This window comes from Grammomys surdaster, unplaced genomic scaffold, assembly GCF_004785775.1.
Source record: "Grammomys surdaster isolate TR1022 unplaced genomic scaffold, NIH_TR_1.0 313, whole genome shotgun sequence".
Classification (NCBI taxonomy): domain Eukaryota; kingdom Metazoa; phylum Chordata; class Mammalia; order Rodentia; family Muridae; genus Grammomys; species Grammomys surdaster.
Genome location: NW_021604732.1, coordinates 838,905 through 861,774, shown reverse-complemented (window position 1 = coordinate 861,774; position 22,870 = coordinate 838,905). Strand labels below are relative to the sequence as shown.

At 46.1% G+C, this 22,870-nt stretch overlaps 2 protein-coding genes and 5 non-coding genes across 8 annotated transcripts; 6 read left to right on the top strand and 1 right to left on the bottom strand.

Annotated features, from left to right (window-relative positions):
* Positions 1 to 1,957: 1,957 nt before the first annotated feature.
* On the top strand, positions 1,958 to 7,307 carry Rack1 (receptor for activated C kinase 1). Its single transcript, XM_028777627.1, has 8 exons — positions 1,958 to 2,187; positions 3,255 to 3,426; positions 3,863 to 4,010; positions 4,878 to 4,973; positions 5,311 to 5,421; positions 5,647 to 5,787; positions 6,854 to 6,964; positions 7,200 to 7,307. Exons 1-8 carry the CDS (start codon positions 2,079 to 2,081, stop codon positions 7,263 to 7,265), a joined length of 954 nt encoding a protein of 317 aa, XP_028633460.1. The 5' UTR covers positions 1,958 to 2,078; the 3' UTR covers positions 7,266 to 7,307.
* Positions 2,464 to 2,531, top strand: LOC114629680. Its single transcript, XR_003712709.1, has one exon. It is a non-coding gene; the product is annotated as a small nucleolar RNA SNORD95 (small nucleolar RNA).
* Positions 3,648 to 3,727, top strand: LOC114629678. The gene has a single exon (XR_003712707.1). It is a non-coding gene; the product is annotated as a small nucleolar RNA SNORD96 family (small nucleolar RNA).
* On the top strand, positions 4,594 to 4,661 carry LOC114629679. Its single transcript, XR_003712708.1, has one exon. It is a non-coding gene; the product is annotated as a small nucleolar RNA SNORD95 (small nucleolar RNA).
* Positions 7,308 to 7,571: 264 nt separating the features above from the next.
* Positions 7,572 to 18,470, bottom strand: Trim41 (tripartite motif containing 41). Of its 2 annotated transcripts, XM_028777626.1 has the most exons (7): positions 16,932 to 17,808; positions 13,570 to 13,665; positions 10,119 to 10,349; positions 9,724 to 9,746; positions 9,381 to 9,508; positions 8,900 to 9,075; positions 8,528 to 8,804 (listed from the first exon to the last, which is right to left on the bottom strand). In XM_028777626.1, exons 1-7 carry the CDS (start codon positions 17,736 to 17,738, stop codon positions 8,646 to 8,648), a joined length of 1,620 nt encoding a protein of 539 aa, XP_028633459.1. In that variant the 5' UTR covers positions 17,739 to 17,808; the 3' UTR covers positions 8,528 to 8,645. The 2 variants fall into 2 exon arrangements, with proteins under 2 accessions (XP_028633458.1, XP_028633459.1); XM_028777625.1 differs by having other exon boundaries at positions 7,572 to 9,075; positions 16,932 to 18,470.
* A 1,252-nt stretch (positions 18,471 to 19,722) lies between these two features.
* Positions 19,723 to 19,795, top strand: Trnav-cac. Its single transcript has one exon. It is a non-coding gene; the product is annotated as a tRNA-Val (tRNA).
* Positions 19,796 to 22,622: 2,827 nt separating this feature from the next.
* On the top strand, positions 22,623 to 22,695 carry Trnav-aac. Its single transcript has one exon. It is a non-coding gene; the product is annotated as a tRNA-Val (tRNA).
* The last annotated feature ends 175 nt before the right edge of the window (positions 22,696 to 22,870 follow it).

Genomic DNA, 22,870 nt, shown 5'->3' with positions numbered 1-22,870 from the left:
AGAAAGAAAGAAAGAAAGAAAGAAAGAAAGAAAGAAAGAAAGAAAGAGAAAGAAAGAAAAGAGAAAGGAAAAGAAAAAAAGAAAGAAAAACAAATACTTATACCCAGGGCCTAGTGGTTTTGGTCTATAATCCCAGTTACTTGGCAGGCTGAGGAAGGGAGATCAAAAATTTAAGGCCAATTTGAGTTATGCAGATCCTGTATCAAAACTAAACAAGGTTAAATGTGGTGATGAATTCCACTAAATTGTTTTTTTTTTAATGATTGACTTTTATTTTATGTGCACTGGTGTTTTGCTTACATGTGTCTGTATGGGATTGTTGGAACCTCTGGAGGCACAGACTGTTGTGCGCTGTCATGTGGGTTCTGGGGACCAAACCCAGGTCCTCTTAGAAAAGTAGCCAGTGTTCTTATTTTAACTGCTGGAGTATCTCTTCAGTCCGACAAATACCTTTAATACTAGCATTCCCAGCACTCAGAAGCAGGTGATCTTTTTTTTCTTTTTTTCTTTTTTTTTTTTTTGGTTTTTCGAGACAGGGTTTCTCTGTGTAGTTCTGGCTGTCCTGGAACTCACTCTGTAGATCTCTAACTCAGAAATCCGCCTGCCTCGAAGCAGGTAATCTTTGAGTTCCAGACCAGCTTTGCTTTTTACATAATGAGACTCTGTCTTAAAAGTTGGGGGTAGATCTAACTCCATAAGGCACTAACTATCCTAGCATGCAGGAGTTCAGCCCATAGCTCCAGCATACTTAAATGTATCCTCTAGTTCACATAGACATTAGTGGCTGCTTACCTTCCTGACCTGTGTTCCTTTTTTTAAATATTGGCTTCATTTAGTATTTTTTCTTTTTTTTTTAGTTTCTTTTTTTAATGATATATTTATGTATATGAGTACACCATTGCTCTCTTCAGACACACCAGAAGAGGGCATCAGACCCCATTGCAGATGGTTGTGAGCCATGTGGTTGCTCGGAATTGAACTCAGGACCTCTGGAAGAGCAGTCAGTGCTCTTAACCCCCTGAGCCATCTCAACCCCCGTGCTCCTTTTTTTAAAAAAATATTTAAGCTGAACAAGAGGTAAAGTCGGCTGTAGCCAAACACACATGGCAGGAGAGAAAATTCCTGACTTCAACCTGTGCACTGTGGCAATCACAAGCGCACTCACAAATATTTTAAAACATACAGTTAAAATTTTCAGGAGAGATCTGTGACAATTGGAAACACTACATAATTTGAACAAATGTTGAGGGGAAGGTCATCAGGTTAACAGTGTTCCTCTGCCTTCCCGTCACGGAACACTTCTTTGAGGGCTACACACGACAGACTAGCAGGCTTTTATGAGGAGTCATCAGAAGCACAGAAAGGACTTCCAACAGAATCCTCAGAAATCTGAACCCAGCACTTCCTCCATAGCCTCGCCCAGCGGCGGCCGGGATTATAATCCTAGTACTTGAGAGACAGAAGCAAAAGATCAATTCAAAACCACCCTTGGCAACATAGTCAAGTTTAAGACTATCCTCCACTACATGAAACCTTGCCTTAAAACCAAAAAAAGGCCAGATTTGGTGGCACACGCCTTTAATTGCAACTTTAACTGTACTTCCATAAGTCAAAATTGGAGCCGATGTCTCCAACGGAGGAACTGAACACGAAGCGGAAAGGGCGGAGCTCCGCCTCTGCCACGTAGGGGCGGAGAGGCCGCCGTAGTTTGGTAGTGTGCCGTCAGCCTCACTTCTGCTTCCACGGCATGTTTTAATCTTCCGAGAAACCTTTTTAAAAACCTGCTGCATCAGGCTTCAGAATGCTTTTGTACAGCGCTGCCAAACTATTTGGCGTGGCAGAAGAAACGATACTGCGACCTACTTCACCCAGTTCCTCCCACTTCTTAGTGCAGCCTTCTTTGGGCAGCAGTGAATCATGGGAATCCCCGCCTTGCTCTCCGACTATTTCCGGTTCCGGCGGAGGTCGCTCTTTCTTTTACTCCGCAGGGTCGTGGTGGCAGCCGCTGTGGCGCTTGGCTCCTTGAGCTATCCGGTGCCATCCTTGTCGCTGCGGCGACACTCGCATCAGCTGCAGCCATGACCGAGCAGATGACCCTTCGTGGGACCCTTAAGGGCCATAATGGATGGGTAACACAAATCGCCACCACACCACAGTTCCCGGACATGATCCTGTCGGCGTCTCGAGGTACGGGCTGCATGCCGGGTAAAACACCCGGTGTCCTGGGTACTGCCTGTCTTGTGGCTAAGCAGGTGGCGCGCGTGCTGGCTGGCTCGGTCCGTTCCCCAACCCAGGTGTTAGTTGGGGCGTGCAGATCCCAACCTGGGCCCCAACCAGGGCGACCCTTTACACATGAACGGAAGCCGAGGCATGTCGCGCAACTGCACAACACCCGCCAAAGTTGGCGATTCTAAGTGTCTCGCTTGTTTCCGGGAGATGTGTTAACGGGGTTACAAGCCAGGCGGAGCAATGATGACCCCAACATGCCATCTGAGTTGCTTTGCTGAAATCCAGAGGCTGTTTCTGAGCTGCTGGCTGCCTGGCCCTAAACTCTACAGACATGGGTAAACTCTGTAGGTGCCTTGTTTCCCAGATTTCCGGGATCGTCCATCCTGTCTTAGGTTTTCTTTCCTTGTAACTAATGCTATTTTTCTTATATGTCTTCTTCATGTGTTTTCCTTCCTCCCTACCCACCCAAAATTATAGCTTATCCTCTCTCATACTTAATGTTAGGCTTATCGGGCTTTCTGTTAGTTTCTGTGTAAGTCGAAATGGCTCGTGGCTAGGATTGTGCCTGATGCTCCCATAACTGCGGCATTTCTTGGAGGCCTGAAAGTCTGACTCTGCTCATTCTACACCCAAGTGACAGTGCTTCTGCTGTTAAGTACTATAGGCTAGATTAGGCTAGGGTTTGCTTCCCAGAACCTGCATGGTAGCTTGCAGTCATCTGCAACTGGTTCCAGGGGACCAGACACCCACTTCTGAACAGCATAGACGCATACAGGGAGCCACATCAAATAAGTTTTCTATATGGAACTTACGTCTCAACCCCAGGAAGTGTGGTGCACAGTCTCGAATTACAGTTTAGGCCTATGTCTCTCTTTGTATTCTAGAGTAGTAAGCCCTTTTTTATTTTCAACTTGAAGTTTCTCTCCTATTTACCACACCAGTGACCTTAAGACTGTAAATTGTGCACAGTAGGTAGGCTTTGGGGGTGCCTTATGAGATTTCTTTCCCTTTTCCAACCTTTTTAGACAAGACCATCATCATGTGGAAGCTGACCAGGGATGAGACCAACTATGGCATACCACAGCGTGCTCTGCGAGGTCACTCTCACTTTGTTAGTGATGTGGTTATCTCCTCTGATGGTCAGTTTGCCCTCTCAGGCTCCTGGGATGGAACACTGCGCCTCTGGGATCTCACAACGCAAGTAGCTGCTTTGGGACCTTGGGGAAAAGTGGGCAAAATTGAGGTAGATTCCCTAGGGTGTGGTTCTCCCTTGGTAATTGGTCCCTTTTTAGAGGGTGAAGCAACATTTTGGGGTGTTTGGCTTCCCTTGGAACTGTTTTTTTCAACTGGTTACCATGGGCTATTAAGTGTCTCATCTTGTAATTGTCTTAGATGGGCATTTGGCAGATGTAATAGAGGATCCTAGTGATGACAAGAAGACATTGTCAACCAATCCCCACAAGGGAATGAGGACATGTCCTGCAATTCTGAATGGGTTCTCTGGTACACATCAGATGTGACACTAAGCTATGTGTGGAGTATTAGAGCCTACAGGGCAAGGATGAAGCTAAGAAAAGGCTCGTAACTGGATGGATAAAACCTGTCTAGAAAGTGACCAGGTTCTCCCTCTTAGGGGCACTACCACGAGACGATTTGTGGGCCATACCAAGGATGTGCTGAGTGTGGCCTTCTCCTCTGACAACCGGCAGATTGTCTCTGGGTCCCGAGACAAGACCATAAAGTTATGGAATACTCTGGGTGTCTGCAAGTACACTGTTCAGGTAAAGGGATAAGAGTGGTAGGGACCGAATGTTCAAGGCTGTCTCCTACTCCCTGGGGCCTTTGTTTGAGGTGGATATGTAGTCCTGGTAGCCTAGAGTGATCTGACTCCTAGGTGTTTCGATAAAGCTGTGTAGCACCACCTGGCTCTTAAACTTTTTGTTATGTGTTGTTAGTCCTGTCTGGGGTTTTGTTTGTTAAACAGTTTTAAGCTATTTGTATGCATGCTGGCTTGTGACTGGCATGGGATTTAGAAGAGTTGGAGTTTTTTGTTTGAGGCGGGGGGGTTTTGTGTAGGCCTGGCTGTCCTGGATTGGACTTAATAGTTTAGATCTGGTTGAGATCTGTATGCTTCCCAGTTGCTGGGGTTAAAAGGCCACCATGTCCAGCTAAAGTTTTTTCTTTATCTCCCTTTCATTCCATATTAGGCTGGCCCATGGAAACCCAAACCAAGGCATCATTTGGGCAGGGTCTTGCCACATGAGCAGATACCCACAATCTCCTACAACTGCCCTAAGGGTTAAATGATCATAAGTCTCTCACCTACCTCCTAGAGGTGTGTGTTTAAGGGGCTACAAGCCAGGCCCAACAGTGATGACCCCAACATGCCATCTGAGTTGCTTTGCTGAAATCCAGAGGCTGTTTCTGAGCTGTGCCTGGTTCTGTGCTCCATGAGTAGTGTGGGTGAGCTCGGAGGTCATCTTAGGAGCCAGCAAATGTCAGCAGGTGGCTTTGCCAACTAGTCTGTTGGCCTAAAGCTTTCACTTCTGAGGAGTGAGTGCGAGAGTGCTGTCCCACTTAGGGAAGTGTGAGAGATCTGTAGTCAGGGAAGACTGGCTCCTCTTAACCTTCCCCTGCATCTTCTGTAGGACGAGAGTCATTCAGAATGGGTGTCTTGTGTTCGCTTCTCCCCGAACAGCAGCAACCCAATCATTGTCTCCTGTGGATGGGACAAGCTGGTTAAGGTAAGCTTCAAGCAAGGGCATATCCCTGCTGAAAATCCAAAATGTTCCCATTCCTCTTAGTAATGCATTCTGATTTGGAATATTTTGAACATTAGTTTGACTTTGGCTTTTGATGGTTAATCTGAATACTTTAGGGATGTGGTTTTGTTTTCGAGGCCAGGTTTCATTCTGTGTCCCTTACTGGCCTGTGCCATCCGAGCTGTCCTGTCTCGATCACCCAAATATTGGGACTATATAGGCTTGCACTATATAGTGATCCCTTTAAAGATGTCCATGTCTTTTTTGTTGAGCGCAGACCTTTGTCCTGGTCACCCATAGACTTCTGGGTTTTTTTTAGGTGTGGAATCTGGCTAACTGCAAACTAAAGACCAACCACATTGGCCACACTGGCTATCTGAACACAGTGACCGTCTCTCCAGATGGATCTCTCTGTGCTTCTGGAGGCAAGGTATTTGGGGTTTGTCATACCCTTTACAGAGAAGCTTTTATCTGGTAGCATGCACTAAACTGGGGCTAAGCATTATCTTAAAATATGTAGGAAAGTATACCAAAGATGATTGCTTTGAAAGTTGGGGTTTTGGTACACTTAGTAAGGTATTATGCATTAGAGGAAAGGACTTAGAGCCATGAGCACTGTACAATCTGACCCGACTCAACCTTTTTATCTGTCCAGGATGGCCAGGCTATGCTGTGGGATCTCAATGAAGGCAAGCACCTTTACACATTAGATGGTGGTGACATCATCAATGCCTTGTGCTTCAGCCCCAACCGCTACTGGCTTTGTGCTGCCACTGGCCCCAGTATCAAGATCTGGGTAAGTGTGGTCTGTTGTTGCATATAGCACATTGACTCGTTTTCTCAGAGTTCATCATTAAGCACCGAGGAAGTTCATTTCTCCCTCTTTAACAGTTGTAGCGCTGGGTGACATCTGCCTAATGAAAAGTAATGCCCATGTATAGCAGTTTTTGGAGTGTTTGTTCTAAGTGCTATTTGGGCCAAGGTAATTCTCTTGTGAGAGGCTGTTTTGACAGTGCAGGTGGCATCCAGCCACCAGATAACCACTTAGGAGTAGCTGCTGCATGTCATGAAGACAAGTGTGTATAGTATAACATTGTAGTAGAACACTTACTTAGTATGCAAGAGATCCAAATTCAATCCCTAGCAACATTTTAGAAGAATCCTTCCCTGTGCTGCCAGTGTCCACTTGTATTGAATTCTGTAATCTGCTACAGGATTTCTAAAAACAACTAAAAGACAAGTTCATACTGTGTAGACTAGACTGGCCTCAGGGAAATCACAGATAGCCTGCCTCTCCATCTCCTGAGTGTAGAATTAGAGGTATACAGTACTACACTGGGGTGTTAGTAATCCCTATGTATATAAACGGCATTTAACTCTTTAAAATGTTGCTGTTTAGACTGCTTTTGGTTTTGCAGACTTTCCAAAGCAAAAGTCGTGCCCTTTTTAGTTGATGAAGCACTTTTTTTTTTTTTTTTTTTGCTGGGAGATGGATAAGGATTGCACTAAGTTGTGTAATCAGTTAAAGTTGGCAATCCTGCTTCAGTCTCCCAGGTAGTTCAGATTAGGCCTGGTTTCTGCTGATGGAGTATAGGGCTAATACTCCATAACCTTGAAAGAAAATCTGAATTATAAATGGTCTTTTTAAAGCAGTTCATTATTTGTGTATATACATATTGTGGGTCCCAGCTAGCTGGCCCATAGCCAGGCAGATCTCGCCATAGTTGTTTCTAGGTGAAACTTAAGTTGCCAAGTAAGGCACTTTCACATGCAATGGCGTTTTAACCGGTTCTATCAAAAGGACTCTTAAGATTTGCTATATAAGAATGAGTGTCCTCACTGGGTTTTGGTCTGTTCCTCAGGACTTGGAGGGCAAGATCATTGTAGATGAATTGAAGCAAGAAGTTATCAGCACCAGCAGCAAGGCAGAGCCGCCCCAGTGCACCTCTCTGGCATGGTCCGCAGATGGCCAGGTAAGTATATTTGGCCCTTCAGCTCATCTCCCAAATTTGTCTTCCTTGCTCTTAAAGTTAAACCAGCTTAATTTAGGATGGGCTGGTTATATACAGAGAATATTAGCTAACCTATTTCTGTCTACTGAAAGATATGGAAGCTTAAAATGTCTCAACTTGTATGGCAAGCTGCTGCTTGTATAAAGTTCATTGCTGGGTGACATACCAATGACATGACCCTGTCATTCTCTTACAGACTCTGTTTGCTGGCTATACAGACAACTTGGTGCGAGTATGGCAGGTGACTATTGGTACCCGCTAAAAGTTTATGACCGAGTCTTAAAAATAAACTGGCTTTCTGAAACTGGCTTCTATATATATGAGTCCTGGGAGCTGAGCCCTGTTCTGCAAGAGCAGCTCATTCTGAACCGTTGAAACATCTTAAGAGTCTTGATGGAACAGCTGAGTAAACATATCAGATGCCACATCACCAGTCATTAGTGAGCACCTCATCAACTCATGGAAACAGGACAGCAGACCCCGTATGAGGAAGGAGGGTGAGGGCTTGATAAACCAGCTTTAAGGCTGTCTATGGAATGTACCTCTGCTTTTAAGAGAGTCCACAAAAGAAGCAAATAAAACTTTTTATTTTGCAACACAACCCACTTTCCCCAAGAGTTGTCCTCAGCCACGAAAGCAGAGGACAAAAGCTGTTAAGTGTCAGAAGGCAAGGGGTTACTAGAAAAATAGATTATACCCAATGGTCTCCCAAGGATCCAGACCCCTGTCCCAAGCTCCTTAACAGGGCTTACCAAATGGAACTAAAGTCATGGAAAGGCCAGAAACTTCACTGAATAAGGAAACTTGGGCTCCTACATAAGAAAACTATAAGATGCAGAGAGAAAATAATTTATTGGGTAATGGTATGTGATGTCATGCTGACCATTCCAGATCTCACTGAAGCTAAATTCTGGCCAGTCTATGGAGGTAGAAATTGGGGGTGGAAGGAAAGCTCAAGAATTCCTACTTCCCCAAAAAGTAGACTTTTACACAGCTCTACCCTTTGCCCAGCCTGACTTCCCACACAGAGCTCCTAAAATTCTTAGCTGAAACTTGCACCAAAACATGGAGTGCCCAAACCCTCCAGCCTCAGAAATGAGGGTTGAGGAGTAGGGGTGGAAAAGGGAAGTTGAGGAATTGAATTATAATCTCCACATATCCCCTACTGGACCCCAGTGGGACCCAAGAGCTGGATTGAGCTAGGCAGACAGGGAGGGAAGGTCATCAGGCAGCTGTTAATTGTCAGGGACCCATGCAGACCTGTCAAAGGTGAGAAAAGACTGAGCTGGAGGGAGTTGGGTGGGTTTTTCTGGCTCCTAGAGGGAAGAGCAGCCTGGGTTCAAGAGGGAGCAGGAAGCAACTCAGTAACAAACAGTGGGAGGAATCTGGGCTCCCAAACAGTGGGCAACCATCCACCACCACCCGCCCCCCCAGTGGTGACCAGAGGGGCCCCTGCGGGTGGTAGGCTGATCAAGGGCAGAGCTTGATGCGGGTACCCTTGGAAAGTACCCGGAAGAAAGGGAAAACTCGCTCGCCCAGGAAGGCAGCAGAGAAGGTATGCACATGGGCTAAGGTATCCGCGTTGTAGAAGCCCAGGCGCCCGGCCTCATAGTCCAGGTACACGCCGAAGCGCCGTGGTTTCTCACATGGGCTCAGCAGTGTCTGCTCTGTTGAGCTCTGTGCCTGGTATCGTTTGCCGTGGGTGCCCACACACCACACTTCCCGCTGGAGCAGGAGCTGCTGAGGCAGATGGAGCCGGCGGCGGCGATGATGATGGCGTGAGGAGCTGGCATCCCCACTGCTAACAGAGGACCCCCCAGAGCCCACTTTTTCTTTATGATGGGTTGATTCACGGGCAGCACCCACTGCCCAGCCCCGCCGCCCACCCACCACTACCTCCCAGTAGTGCCGGCCAGAGCGGAAGCCCTGGGCCCCTAGTACACAGCAGTCAGCTGAGAAGCGCTTGGAATGTTCAGGAACCTCCTGCCGACGTTCTGCCAAGCGGACTCCACGGCGATCAGGGGACAGCAGCAGAGCTGGGTGAGCTGTGTCAGGGTCCAGTGTCAGGTCCACTTGGAAAGAGAAAGAAGAGCTAAAACACCTTCCCCTCACACCTCTTTCTTCCCCTCCTACTCCATCCATCTCTTCTTAGCTCCCACCCTAGATTAGAAGCCAAGTTCAAGATCTAACCTTAACCCATTAACACTGGCCTTCCCATCCCTGACTTTCTACCTCATCTAAAGCTTAACTGGGCTACTGGAGAAGCAACTCTTAGCTTGAACCTCAGAGTAACTTCTAGTAGTCTACAGCATCCCAGCTCCCCAACCTCATCTCAGGTCTGAAAAGAAAGGCAAAGGTCAGTCATTGACCTCCCTACCTCTTGCAGCCTGACAGAACATCCGGCTCATTTTCCTCACGATGGCGTCTGTCAAGAAGTCGTGGCTATGGGGTTGGCATGGATCTGGGGACCAAATCTCTGGGGGCTGCAACTGTATCTCTTCACACCTGGAGGAGGGGCACCAGGTAGGGGGTGGGAGCATGATATTCCCAGAGTAAAGAATGGAAGCTAAGGGGGAAGGAGCGGAGGGTCTAAGAAGCAGAAACTTAGGGAGAGGGTGGGAGGGGAGGAGAAAGGAGGGGGAAAAGGAAAGGAAGTCTCAGAGAGGCAGGAATGGGGAACCAGACACTACTGGGTTACAAAGGGTGGAGTGGGAACATACCTATTGAAAGTCTCCTTGATGTCCTGGTGATAACAGAGATAAAAAGAGGGAAAGGGAAAAAGAGAAATGTCAGCTGCACAGGGACCACTGCTCTCTCCCAGTCTCCAGCGGGGAAAGGTCTGAATGTGAACAAGAAGGGAAAGAGACAGCAGCACCTTCCAGGCTCACAGTGAACAAGACTACTTCTCAACTACCATAGCTACCGTACTACCACCAGCCTTAATAATCATCCTACCACAGGCCCAGTACTAATGAAAAGAGTTAGGGCTCTTCCCAGTGAAGTACAGGCAGTTCTGGGCAGTAGTTGGAAAGCATTGCCTAACAACAAGAGGGAGCAGGGAAAGTGTGGATCCTGGCGGGGGGGGGGACGGACGGGGGGACGGGACTGTGCTCACTTGCAATAGCCGCAGGCCCCCCTGTTGGCTCCGTTCTTGGGCTTCAGCAAGCAGGCGGCTTAGCTGGGCAGCCTGTTCTTCAAGGCGGTTGGCTGCTGCTCCTGCACGTCCTAACTGAGCTTCATGCATCTCCCGGAGGCGCCGCTCTAGTCCTGCCTGCTCTTCAGCCAGAAACCGTGTTAGTCGCCCAAACTCTGAGGCCACGGCTGCCAGCTCTGATTTCATCTGGCTCTGCAAAGATTGCAAAGACAGGCGTGGAGACGCAGTTCCATGATCCAGAGGAACCCAGTATGATTCCCAGCACCCACATGGCAGCTCATAGCCATCTGTAACTCCAGGAGATGTGATGTTCTCTTTTGACCTCTAGAGGCACCAATCATACTTATATACATGCATGCATATACATACGTACAGGCAAAACATCCATACACTAAGATTTAAAAAAGGAGAGACGCAATGGGAATCAAGGCCACTACCTGAATACACAAAAAGGTAAATTTGAAGTTTTCTGTCCTGCCTCTCAATCTCAGGCAAAGGAGCCTCATGATCCCTAACTCTAACAAGCCCTGGGAATGGGAAGAGAAGTCTCCTTCCCAGTCTCAGTCTTATTGTAGGGACCACTGAGATAGCCCAACTCCTTACATTCTGGTTGCTTTTCAGATGGAAGCTTCCATGTTCCAAAGGAGCCTTCTCTCCTCTCCAGATTTTTGTACCACCAACTGTGTACCACTGTATATCTCCAGAATGTATGGTATTGGAAATGCTTTGTTATAATGCAGATAGGGGTGGGGACACGTGTAAAGGTCAGAGGACAACTTGCAAGAGTGGGTTCTCACCGTCACCATCTCGGTCCCTGGGATACTCAGGTTAGCAAACTTGGTGGCAGATACCTTTATCAACTAAACCATCTTGCCAATCAAGTTTTGTTTTGGAGACAGAGTCCTGCTCTGTAGCCCAAGCTGACCTCAAACTCACAATCTTCCTGTCTAGCTTTTACCTCCTTTGCTAGTTTAAAGATAAGCCACAAAGCCCAGCTTTGTGGTGTCTTTTAAAATTCTCTTCTACTATGCCACATGTTCCCACAGATAGGACCTGTGTAAGCCTTTACCACAGAAGCATCAGGGGCTGGCACAGTGCCAACCACAGGTAGGTACCTGGTAAGAAACTTTTGAAATTACCACATGACAGAATTGAGGAAGCAAGGTGTGGAGTGAAGGTGGACATGAGAGCTCATGTGTATAACACCAGCGCTCCTAAGACTGAGACAAACGGACCACTCCCCATCTGAGGCCAGCCTGGGCTACAATACCAAACCCTTTCTCAAAACACAAAAGGAGGAAGATGCCACAAAACTAAGTCCTCTCAGTAGTCACAGTCATCAGAAGATAGCAATCACTCAAGTTCTCTAGACTAGGAGTCAGCAAACTCCTGTAAAGATGCAAACAGTGAATGTTATACACTTAGGGCAACAGGGAAAACATTTTGTAGGTACAGCTGTTCCTAGATATTCAAGTGGGTTTGGTTCCAGGAGACTCAAATCAGCAGATAAGCAAATAATCCCTTTTCTTCCCATATACGTTAAATGTCTCATAACACCTAATACTATGTAAATACTACCAAATAGCTATGCTTGTAGTTTGAATGAGAACAGCAGCCACAAACTTGGTCCATACTTGATCCCCTGTTGGTGGAACTGTTTGGGAAGATTAGGTGCTGTGGCTACACTGAAAGAGGTGTGTCACTGGAGGTGGGCTGTAGGAGCTGCGGCCTTGTTGGAGGTGAGACACCTGGGTGGGGATTAAGTTTTCAAAAGCCCACACCATTCTCTATTCACCTACTACCCCCTGAACCATGAGGCCCAATAAACGTTTTATAAGTTACCTTCATCATCATGTCTCTTCACAGTAATAGAAAAATTAACTAAGACAACACTGTATAAAGAATAAACACTTTCTGGGGGGTGGGAGGGGTGGTGAAACATGGTCTTACTATATGGCTGTGGCTGTCTTGGAAGTCACTATGTAGACTAGGCTGGCCTCAAACTCATGGACATCTGCAGGTATCTGCCTCTCAAGTCTGGGAGGAGTAAAAACCAAACCAAACTAACTATGGTGGAGCATGACTTTAGTCCCAGCACTTGGGAGGTAGAGGCAGGCAGATCTAACTATATGAGTTTGAGGTAAGCCTGGTCTACAGAGCGAATTCCAAGAGAAGCAAGAGCCACACAGAGAAACCCCATCACAAAACAAACAAACAAACAAACAAACAAACAAAGGGTGCGTGAAGGTATGGAGGGGAGGTCCTTGCTATTTCCAATTTGAGATTGAAGGAGTACATAGATGGAACACAAGCTATATTTAGTCTCCTCTAACAACAGAAAAGTGCCTGGTCCCATCCCATTTGCCTGGGCTAGACTATTTTAAATGATAAGTACATTTTTTCCATTAGTATTACTCTAGACAAAGATTAACTGGCCTGAATAAGGAGGAGAAACAAGTGGGTAAGGTAAGACTGTCAAATCGGTTTCACTCTTTGCCTCAAAAACACAGATCCCAACATACATTTTCTTTTTTTTTCTTTTTTTTTTTGGTTTTTCGAGACAGGGTTTCTCTGTGTAGCCCTGGCTGTCCTGGAACTCACTTGGTAGACCAGGCTAGCCTCAAACTCTCGAACTCAGAAATCCGCCTGCCTCTGCCTCCCAAGTGCTGGGATTAAAGGCGTGCGCCACCACCGCCCGGCCCAACATACATTTTCTAAAACTCAGAAGACCCTAACAGTATCAGCTTGGGAAGCTGGCCAGACAGCACACTGTGATTGACATTTCTCAGCAGTGACTCCCTAATATGCAGATGGCACTACTATGAGTTCTAGAAGTGGCAAGACACACACTGACCAGGAAAGGGGAAAAGGGTGTCCCCATTTGATAGCTGAAGCTTAGCTTGGCCACAGTACTAGTCCATTCCAGCAAGGCCTGCTAACCTTCTGAAAACAGACAGGAAGTTGAGGGAGGTAAGCTAACGTAAATGGGCTGAGAACACCGGCAAAGAGGACAGGAGGTCTCCGCAATGCTGATGATTACTAATTGCTCCTTTTCTAACAGTTTGCCCTTCATCCAGGATCCAGCCTTTCAGACCATAACCCTTAATGTTCAGGGAAGCTCAGCCTGCCATCTGTGTTTATCCTGGGACTTGGTACGCTCTGGCAGCTGTTGTACATATTTGCTCACTTGCTTTCTATGCTATCCAGAGTCAAGGGCTGGGTGTCCTCTGTAGCTTTAGACAGAGAACCTGCCTCAATAAGCCATGCTTCAATTTTTACATTTTATGAACTAGAAAGGAACGTGCTTCCTGACTCTGAAGGCTGCATCACCACAGATCTTTAAGAATCTGACAGTCTCATCTTCCTTACCCTGACAGTAGAATCAGTCAGTCCACTCACACATATCACCCACCTTCAGCTCTGTCACCCGCCTCTCCTCCTTGGCCTTCATCTTCTGCACAGCCTCTAGATGCTTCCTAAGTGGTTCCACATGCCCTTGTAGCTTGGCCTGAGGGATCAGGAAAAGGAAGGTAGTCAGAGAAATGATGAGAAGCACCTGTCCTAGAGATCCTGTCTCCACTCCTCCCTACAATAGAGATGCAATGTCTCATATTACCACTGTTAAGTGTCAAATATGCCCTTCCTCCCAACATTCTTTCTCTCAGATGACCATAAATGCCCCCAACTCTGCCCCACATTCATGATGCATAGGCCCTGTGTGTGCCTACTTGAGAGCCTGGATCTTTATGGCTGCAAAACTTTATAGCTGGTGGGTGCACACATGGCTTAAGCTCCTCGCCACATGAAGTCTATCCATAGGAATATTCCTGCCATTGGTCACTTCCATTTGTTAAGCCACCTTCCTCAACACCTACAAATCGAAACACTTTTGTAGAGCTGTTGTGCCTATGCTAAAAGTCTTAAAGAGATTCTATGCCACTTTCAAAATATGAACCCTACACTTTATTGTCCCCTCCTACATGACCCCATCCACGCCCTTGAGTTGTGATTCTATGCTATTCCCTTGGCCTGGGATTAGCCTACCCCACTAGTCCAGGGTAGTCTTCCTCTACAGCCCAGCTTCCCAAGCATGATTCTGACTCTATGTACCCCAACTTCCTCTGTGAGCCTAAGGAACTTGAAAGAGCTACACTTCTTCCCAAAGTATAAACAATTTACAAATGTGCCTTACAGACATTACAGGATCCCTTACCCTTACCTTTCTTTCCTGAGGCAGGGTCTCATATAGCCCAGGCTAGTCTGGAATGTGTGTTGTAGCTGAGGATGAGCTTGAACTTCTAAACTCCTACTTTTACCTCCCTAGTGCTGGCATTACCACTTTTTTTGGTTTCTATGCTCTGGCTGTCTGCTTTGTTTTCCATTCAGTTACCCACTACATGAAAAACAAAAGCGCTTTCTTCTTTTAGTTACAATTCTAACAGCAATCAGATACATGAGCTTTCCATTCCAGGCATTTATAGCCATGTCTTTTTCCTGCAGAAACCAGGATGGGTATAATAAATGCTGCCTTTTACTCTTTCTTTTTTAATGTCTTTTACATTTGACTTGTTCCTTCCTTTTCATTAGGGGAAAATGTAGGATGAACCTTGAGCCTCACTCACTCCAAGCAGAACCAAAACTGCATCTAGGTAGTTTGAGGCAAGCCATGCTTCATTTCCTAATTTTAAAATGGGAATAATGTCAACCTCACAGAGAGCAAACTTAGCAAAGTTTCTAAGATGTGGCAAAAGATCAGTAAACGTTATCCAGCATTTGCTAACTACATTGTAAACTGCCAATAACATCCTGATAATGACCCATGAACTAAAAAGATAACTGACCCTGAGTACAAAAGGTAGTTGTTACACAACTGGTTGTGGGAAGTATTACTGGAGAAATAAATCAGTCATTCCATAAAACAGTATATACAAAATTATGCCTTTCGATAGTATTGCTATTTTTCCACTAGTAGAGTCAGTCATTTCTACTCCATCACTTTACAAAGCTTAAATTTACCACTTAATATTTATCTAAATTGACAAGAGATTACAAGCATGAATCTAAATAAAATATTACAGGGTTTTGTTGTATTTTAGGCAGAACTTCACTATGCAGCCACGCTGACATAGAATTTGCTGTTTAGATCAGGCTGTCCTCAAACTCACAAAGATTTGCCAGCTTCTGCCTCTAGAGTTCTAGAATTAAAGGTCTGTGCTTATCACTCCTGCCCTCCCCCTCCCCCTCCCCCTTTTTTCCTTTAGTACAAGTTCTCTGAGTTGGCAACATAGTTTAGCTCTGAAGATAAATTCAATCCTTCAACCCACAATGTGGAACGAGCACTCACTTCCCAAAGTTGTCTGCTAACCTTTGCATGGGGTTTATACTCACACAAAATAAAACCTGTAAGCCAGGAGTGGTGGCTCATACCTGCAAAGGCTGTGAGTTTGAGACCAGCTTGGTCTACACATTGGGGAGTTCCAGGACAGCAAGGGCTAGAGAGAGAGCATGTCTCAAAAACTATAAGCAAACAAATAATTGATTTTTTTTTTTAAGTTGAGATTGAGTCTTGTGTAATTCAGATCTCACATAACTCAGGCTGGCTCCTATCTTGCTATGTAGTCAAACGTGACCTTGAACTCGTATTCCTGCTTCCATTTTCCCAAGTCTTCGGATTAGAGGCTTGCACTACCATGCCCATCTTAGGTTGAGTTTTCTATAGATACTCTCACTGATTCACAACTTTTGCAGTAAGGCCCACTGTACTTTTGAAAACCAAACCTCCTGTACTAACGGACAATCAGCTGTGAAGCCCTAGACTCTAAAGCTGAGGTGCTGATGATCACCTAAATAAAGTTACTAACTGAACCACAAACAACAAAGCTCTGGGACGGAAAACAGAGGCTCCACTCTCCTAATTCTTGGCTTCAAATCTGAAGGAAGTTCTATTTGTGCTGGCTGTTTCATAGATAAATGTCCTTTACATATGTCCAAAGAATCAGAGAAATAAAAAAGAGACAGACAGTTAACCAAACAAAATTACATTCCAAGAACAAGAACAGTGAAGACAGAAAAGTCAAGCTAAAATATTCAAGTAGGATGTAGGCCCCATGGGGAGGATGTACACATGGAAATCTATCACTAAAGCTGTACGACACATAAACCTCCAGGTTCTGAACTTAACCTGTTCCCCAATCAATAAAATGAGAATAGCAAACATCAAACTCACAGTGACTCTGAATTATAAAAGATAATCTATAAAAGTGGCCAGCACAGGTCTGACTATATGTAAGTTGCCCTGTGAATATTAACTAATATGCCTGTGGTAATGAAAGACAGGCTGAAACTTGAGCAAGATGCTCTGCCCTAAGAGCCTGTCTCTTTTCTAGTTAATACACGAGACTGGGTGCAGAGAAAAACCAACAAAGCCATATCCTAGGATAGGTGTGGAACCCACTGAGAAACAAGAGGTTTTAATATGACACTAGTTATTTCTATGCTCCTGTTTTGGACCCTTCATTTGTTCTTCTAGATCTCCATTTCTTCCCATCGGAAGTAACTATCATGGATAAGACCTAAGATTCATCTAGAAGAAAACAGGACTGATAGTGAAGCACTCCCCGTCACTAGCCCCTTATCCTTAAGCCAGAGGATGGTAGAGGATCCTTCTCATTTACCCACCTTGAAGTCACAATCATTTTTCCAATACCAATGTCCTGTTGAGAGAACCTGCATCACGTCCCCAATTCCCTGCCTCTCCTCCCCTATGTTACTCACCTTGTACTCCTGCACCACCTCCTCCAATGGCACCACACTATGCTGTTTGTGGCTCCTGGATTCGCGGCACACCACACAGATGGCTTCTTCATCAACCTCACAGAACAGCTTCAGGGCTTCTTGGTGTCTCGGACAGATGCCTTGTTCATTCACACGACTCCCTCGACCAGGGGTTGGATGCATCTGACGAATCACCTGGACCATGTTGGCCAACTGCAGGTTGGGGCGGAAGCTCCGCCGAGGAAAACTTTTTCGACACTGGGGACAAGTGAAGCACCTCCGAGGGGCTGGAGGTGGCGGCAGTTGGGTGATCGGGTCTAGCTCCTCTTCCTCATCTTCCTCCAGCACTTCCTCCTCCTCGTCCTCATCTTCCCCCCTCAGGTCCTCCACATCCCCCAAGTAATAGTCCAGTTCTTCTTCCTCCTCCTCCTCCTCCCACACGTAGTCCATGTTGTCCCAGTTAGACCCGCCTATACCACTACTCCAGAACACACCTTCCTCTTCCTCCTCGGCCTCCTCCTCCATGTCACCCTCATAATCTTCATCCCGCATGGGGGTGTCCCAACCTCCGCCTGCACCGACAGCCTCCACTTCTTCCTCCTCTCCGACCTCCTCCTCCTCCTCCCGATCCAACTCATCTCTGTCTTCCTCATCCTCCCCGCCCCACAACTGGGTTACACACACTCGGCAGAAGTTGTGCCCGCAGCCGATGGACACGGGGTCTGTGAAGTAATCGAGGCAGATGGCGCACACCGCCTCCTCCTGAAGGGTCTGCACAGGGTTGGGTGTCATGGCAACGGCAGCCATCTTAGTGTCCAGTCAGCCAGTGTAGAAGTGCGGTGGGGGGAGCGGGGGGTGGGGCGGGGGGGCCTCCCTTCTCTTGAAGCCCAGAAGACCCGTCCCCACCCCAAGCCCAGCCTCTCCACACCTTGCCTGCGGCGAGGCCAAAGGAATGTCCTCCGACCAGCCCACCCCGCCAAACACAGTCCCCTACCCCCCGACGACAACCTTGTCTCACAGAGGGGAGGGGACAGAGGTGAGCACCACCGACAAGTAGCTCAGGTGGACCTGAGTGCAAATCTGCCCCAACGCTCCCCCGGCCTCCTCATAAACCCCCGCCCCGCCTCACTTCCTGGCCCCGCCCCCCAGCTTCCGGCCTCCCTCCCAACGTTTCCGGCGTCTCCACACGACCTGAACTCACGAGTTCCCTCCGAGGTACGCCCCCTTCTCCCACGCCCCGCCCCGGACTCCGGAGCGACAGGAAACGAGGAGGAGACGCTCTAGCTGACACGCGGGAACTGGACGGGAGGGCTAGGACGGCGGAGGCCCACATCTCGGTGATGACTGGCCGCGAAGAACGCGTACGGAGCGGAAGAAGCCCCCATGTCCTGCCAGCGGGGATAGACGGCGGAGGGTAGCGAGGACGTTGAGCAGCGCCCTGTTCTCCGTGCTATAACCGCACCGGCCTAACGCCATCCTACCGACCAGGCACGGACGACTGCAGAAGGGACTCCCAGGACCAGTGCCGGAAGCTGAGGGGCGGGCCCGCTCAGCCTCCTCAAATGTTTCCGGCCCCTCTAGACCCAAAACTTGTTCGTTTGAGACTCCGGGGGTCTCTCCAAGTAGGATCCTGGGCGGAGCCTGACGAAACTGGCTAAGACTGGAGTTAGAGAGGCTCCACCCTCCAGCTGAACTGGGCGTTTTCTTGCCGGTTTTAGAAACTGCAGCCTTGCTGGCGAACTATAAGCCCTCCTATAAGCACTATAAGCACAATAAGGACTCCTATAAGCCCAGCACTTGAGAGGCTGAGGCAGGAGAATTGTGACAAGTTCCAGGTTTATATAACCTGGAATACAAAGTGAGACCCTGTCCCAGAAAACAACCACCACCCAACCAAAGCAAACAAAACAAAAACCCTGTCAACTGGTCACTTGTCCCATTATTTATTATTAATATCCACGTTCATATTAAGTGGAACACTATTCAGCTATATGAAAAAGAATCTTCGGAATGTATTAAGTTTAAAAAATGCAGATTGGTGAACACTGGAGTATATAGGAGGGCAAGCAAGGTTAAGTGTATTTGGCACTTTGAATCTCTATATAATGTAAATATATAGTAATAGAAAGTAAATCACATAAAATAAATCATAGTTGTTGCCTCACAGGATTTTGTGAGGATGTCACGTAAAATGGTCAGAATGTTTTCTAGTATCTGGGAAAGGTATTAAGGGTTAGCTATTCCTGTCCGTAGAAGAAGACAGTAGAATTTCTCCAGGAAGGCTAAGCGGTCAGTAAAGACGCTTTTCCGAATACGTAGTCCTTTGTATACCCTTTGTGTTTTGAAATAAGTCCGTGTGTTCTCTTTAAAAATATTTTCTAAGTGCTATGTATTTATTCAGATTTTAATACTTTATGTGGGCGTTCACACCTTTCATGTCTTTCATCCGAAATGTTCTTGAGATTTGTATTCGTGAGAATTTCGGTCTAAGAGGAAGGAGAGTCCCGAATTGTGTTGTGGAACTTGTCTGTTAGAGAATCCTATCCCAGTTGTCCTCAAAGCATTTCTCTTGTGGCTTTTTTGCTTGTTTTGTTAGTTTGTGGGTCATAAATAATTGATGCACCATAGTCTCTGAGCGTAGATTTAGTTGGATACCGTGACTCAGAGTACCTCCAATTGAGCACATTAAGATCACGCGTCTTCAAGGGATAAATCTGGTCTTAGGAAACGGATGCAAGCCAGTCAAATTGTAGGCTTTAAGAACTTGCTAGTCAAACGCTTAAGCATCAGAGTTTCCGTAGTGTAGTGGTTATCACGTTCGCCTCACACGCGAAAGGTCCCCGGTTCGAAACCGGGCGGAAACAGTTTTAAACTGCTCTCCGCTTCTACAAAATACCATTTTCTTGAGAAACTGTCCCTCGGAAAAAAATAGGAACTGAATTGGAATTTAAAGGTTTGCGAAGTAAACTCATGGCATTCACTTCCCTTTCTTGAAGTTGTTACCTCGACAAGACTAAATCGCTTTTGGATGTCGGTGGCATTTTCATAAGACAGTAATAGTTAAAACTGATAAAGCATGAGGCTCTGAATCTCAAATCATGGGGTCTAGCCCTACACGGGGTGAACGTCCTTTTAGAAAGGATAACAAATTGAAGCACTTTTGTAACCAAAGCAAGATGGTGCTCTGCTGTCTGCACTATTACAAAGATAGACAAAAACCACTGAAGGTAAGTGAGATGTGGGTACCATTTGGCAAATTCCTGGAGGCTGGCCATTATCAACCCAGTTCACCATGTATTAGGTGACACCCAGATGTCAGAACCAGCTGTGCTGGTGGTCAGTCTGTGGCTAATGAGACTGAGTGAGACCTCCAAGATCATGAAGGCCTATGTGAGCTTCCAAACCAGTTAGGATTTGGACTTGCATTTTCAGTGAGGAAAACTGTTCTGTGTGATGAGAACTCTTGCTCATATTTCTTTTTCTAATTATAAGTCTGTGTTGCAGGATATTTGATCACACTGTGAACCTCGAGACTGTGTAGTTTACTGAAAAACAAAAACAAAAACAAACAAACAAACAAACAAAAAACAAGAAGACGAAGAAAACTTTTTCTAGTTGTGGTGTGGCTCAGTCCTATGCCCTCCTCCAGCCTTGAGCAGGCCTGAAACACTTTGTTTGCCACAGGATTTTAAAGACCCTGGTAGATTCATCCACCCTGGCTGCACATACAACTTCCTACAAGAACTTAGAATAGACTGCCCACTGAGCTTGCCTTGTGACATAATCCAGCTGAAACAAAGGATGGGTTCAGTGGGGTTTTCCCTCTATATACAAGTGCTGAATATTAAACTTTGAGCCTAGATCAGAGAACTGTGTCTTGGCTTCATGCTTCTTCCACAATCCCTCCCTTCCCTTCCCCCCCCACCCCCCTTTTCATTTCCAGTCCTCTTTTCAGAGAGTTTTTTGGAGAGTTTGGGCCAGAACAGCTGAGTTGACCAGCCATCCTGAGATCAGAAAGAACAAGGGAGGGGTGAGCTTATTCAGCAGTAAGTCTCAGAGGCTAGAAACATTCTAGGCCTAGAAAACAGGCTAGAAGCTTCCAGAACTAGGCATAGGTTAGCAGAATGAGGCAATAAATCTTGGAGGTGAAAATTACATCAGGTGAATAAAAGTTACATTTACAGCAGCTTATTTCTATCCATACATTTCAAGATGACACCATAGTCACAGTAACTCTTCAGGAATGTGTGTGCTAGGACCATGTGAGGAATTCTGCCTGTTTTACAAGTTCTGACTAATTCTCGCTATGGTTACCCTATTGGGTAATACATTCATTCCCTGGACCCAATTGCACCTTTGACACATTTCTGAAGTGGAAGGTTGATGTTATCCTTTGCTAGTATGTTTAATCAAGTAACTTGATGTCATTGTCAGACTTGTAGTGGCCTGGTTTGTTTGTATGGAAGACCTAGACAACCAATAAGTAAAACCGGGGTCATATTTACCAGACTAAGGAACTTAGTTGGCTTATCTCACTTGACATTAATGAAGTACTTGTTGGAGTTGCACATGCTTGTGTTAGGGATTTTCAAAACAAAAGAATATTTTTATATTCCCTTATGTGTGGTGGCAAAGTGGAGACTGCAATGTGTAAGGCAACACAGACTAGTAAAAGCAAAGACAGATTTGTAAAGGTAACTTTTATTCTCCTGTTGTAATTGTTTGCTAGGCTTACTGCCTCTGCCTGCTAACCTAGGCCTAGTCCTGGAAGCTTCTAGCATCTGTACAATCTAATCTAAGCCTGTTGCTATTGCCTCAGGCACAGAGTGAAGGTGAGGATCACACGGTGAGCCTGGCTGTGACTCTCCAGGGACATGGAGAGGATTAATTGGCACAGGAAGAAGTAAAGCTCCTGCTGGATCCAGAGGGAAAGACGTGGGGGGCTCTGAGAGCTGTCTGGTAAGGGGAGGCAAGGCATCCCTAGTTAGTCACCTGGAGGCCTCTATTGACCTCAGCCAGAGCCTCAAGCTGCTCTATGTTATGGTGGAGAGAGGATTCTGAGTCCAAACTCATCAAGAGCCTTCCAAATCCTGACTCGGTATTCAGGAATGCAGTTTGAGGGCCGGAAAATCATATTCTGGTTTTAACCAATATTAACCAATGAATTGCAAAACGTAGATCCAGATATAATATTTAACATATGCTAACCTGCCTCTCAACTCTATGATGAATGCTAATTTTGACGAGATTTACCTTTATTTTAAAAGTCCTCCGTTGTAGTTTTAAATTTTGGTAACACTTTCAGCTTTGCATAAAGATTAGCTTGAAAGCTGAGGCTTACAACTTTCAATTTTGTCTTTATCTTAGTAAGTTTTTATACAATAATTTCTGAAAGCATACATACAAATAAATGATTTCTCTTGTGACTTTAGAGTCCTTCTTTCCTCCTCCCTCTGGATTGTTACTGTCAATTGAGCCCGGATTACAAGGACATTTAAATCCTCCTGCTCTCTTCCTAGGAATAAAAAAAGCACAGATATAGTCAGTCGGTCATTCATCCGTTGAAGTCACATTTACCTTGCCTGCTGCCAGATCTACTGTCGTTGTTTTCTCACCCTGAATCTACAAAACTGATGTGCCATGCCTCAATGATACTACATCACTTAGTGATCAGGGGCTAAGCAGGCGTGAGTTTCCGTAGTGTAGTGGTTATCACGTTCGCCTAACACGCGAAAGGTCCCCGGTTCGAAACCGGGCGGAAACAAAGGTCAATTTTCTTGTCTCTGTTAATGAATAAAATGTTTTAAATTTCATTTATTTATTGTTGGAGAAACAGAGAGAGAAGAGAGAGAGAGAGAGAGGGTGGGAGGGAGGAAGGGAGAGAGGGGAAAGAGAGAGACAGAGAGACAGAGAGACAGAGAGACAGAGAGACAGAGAGA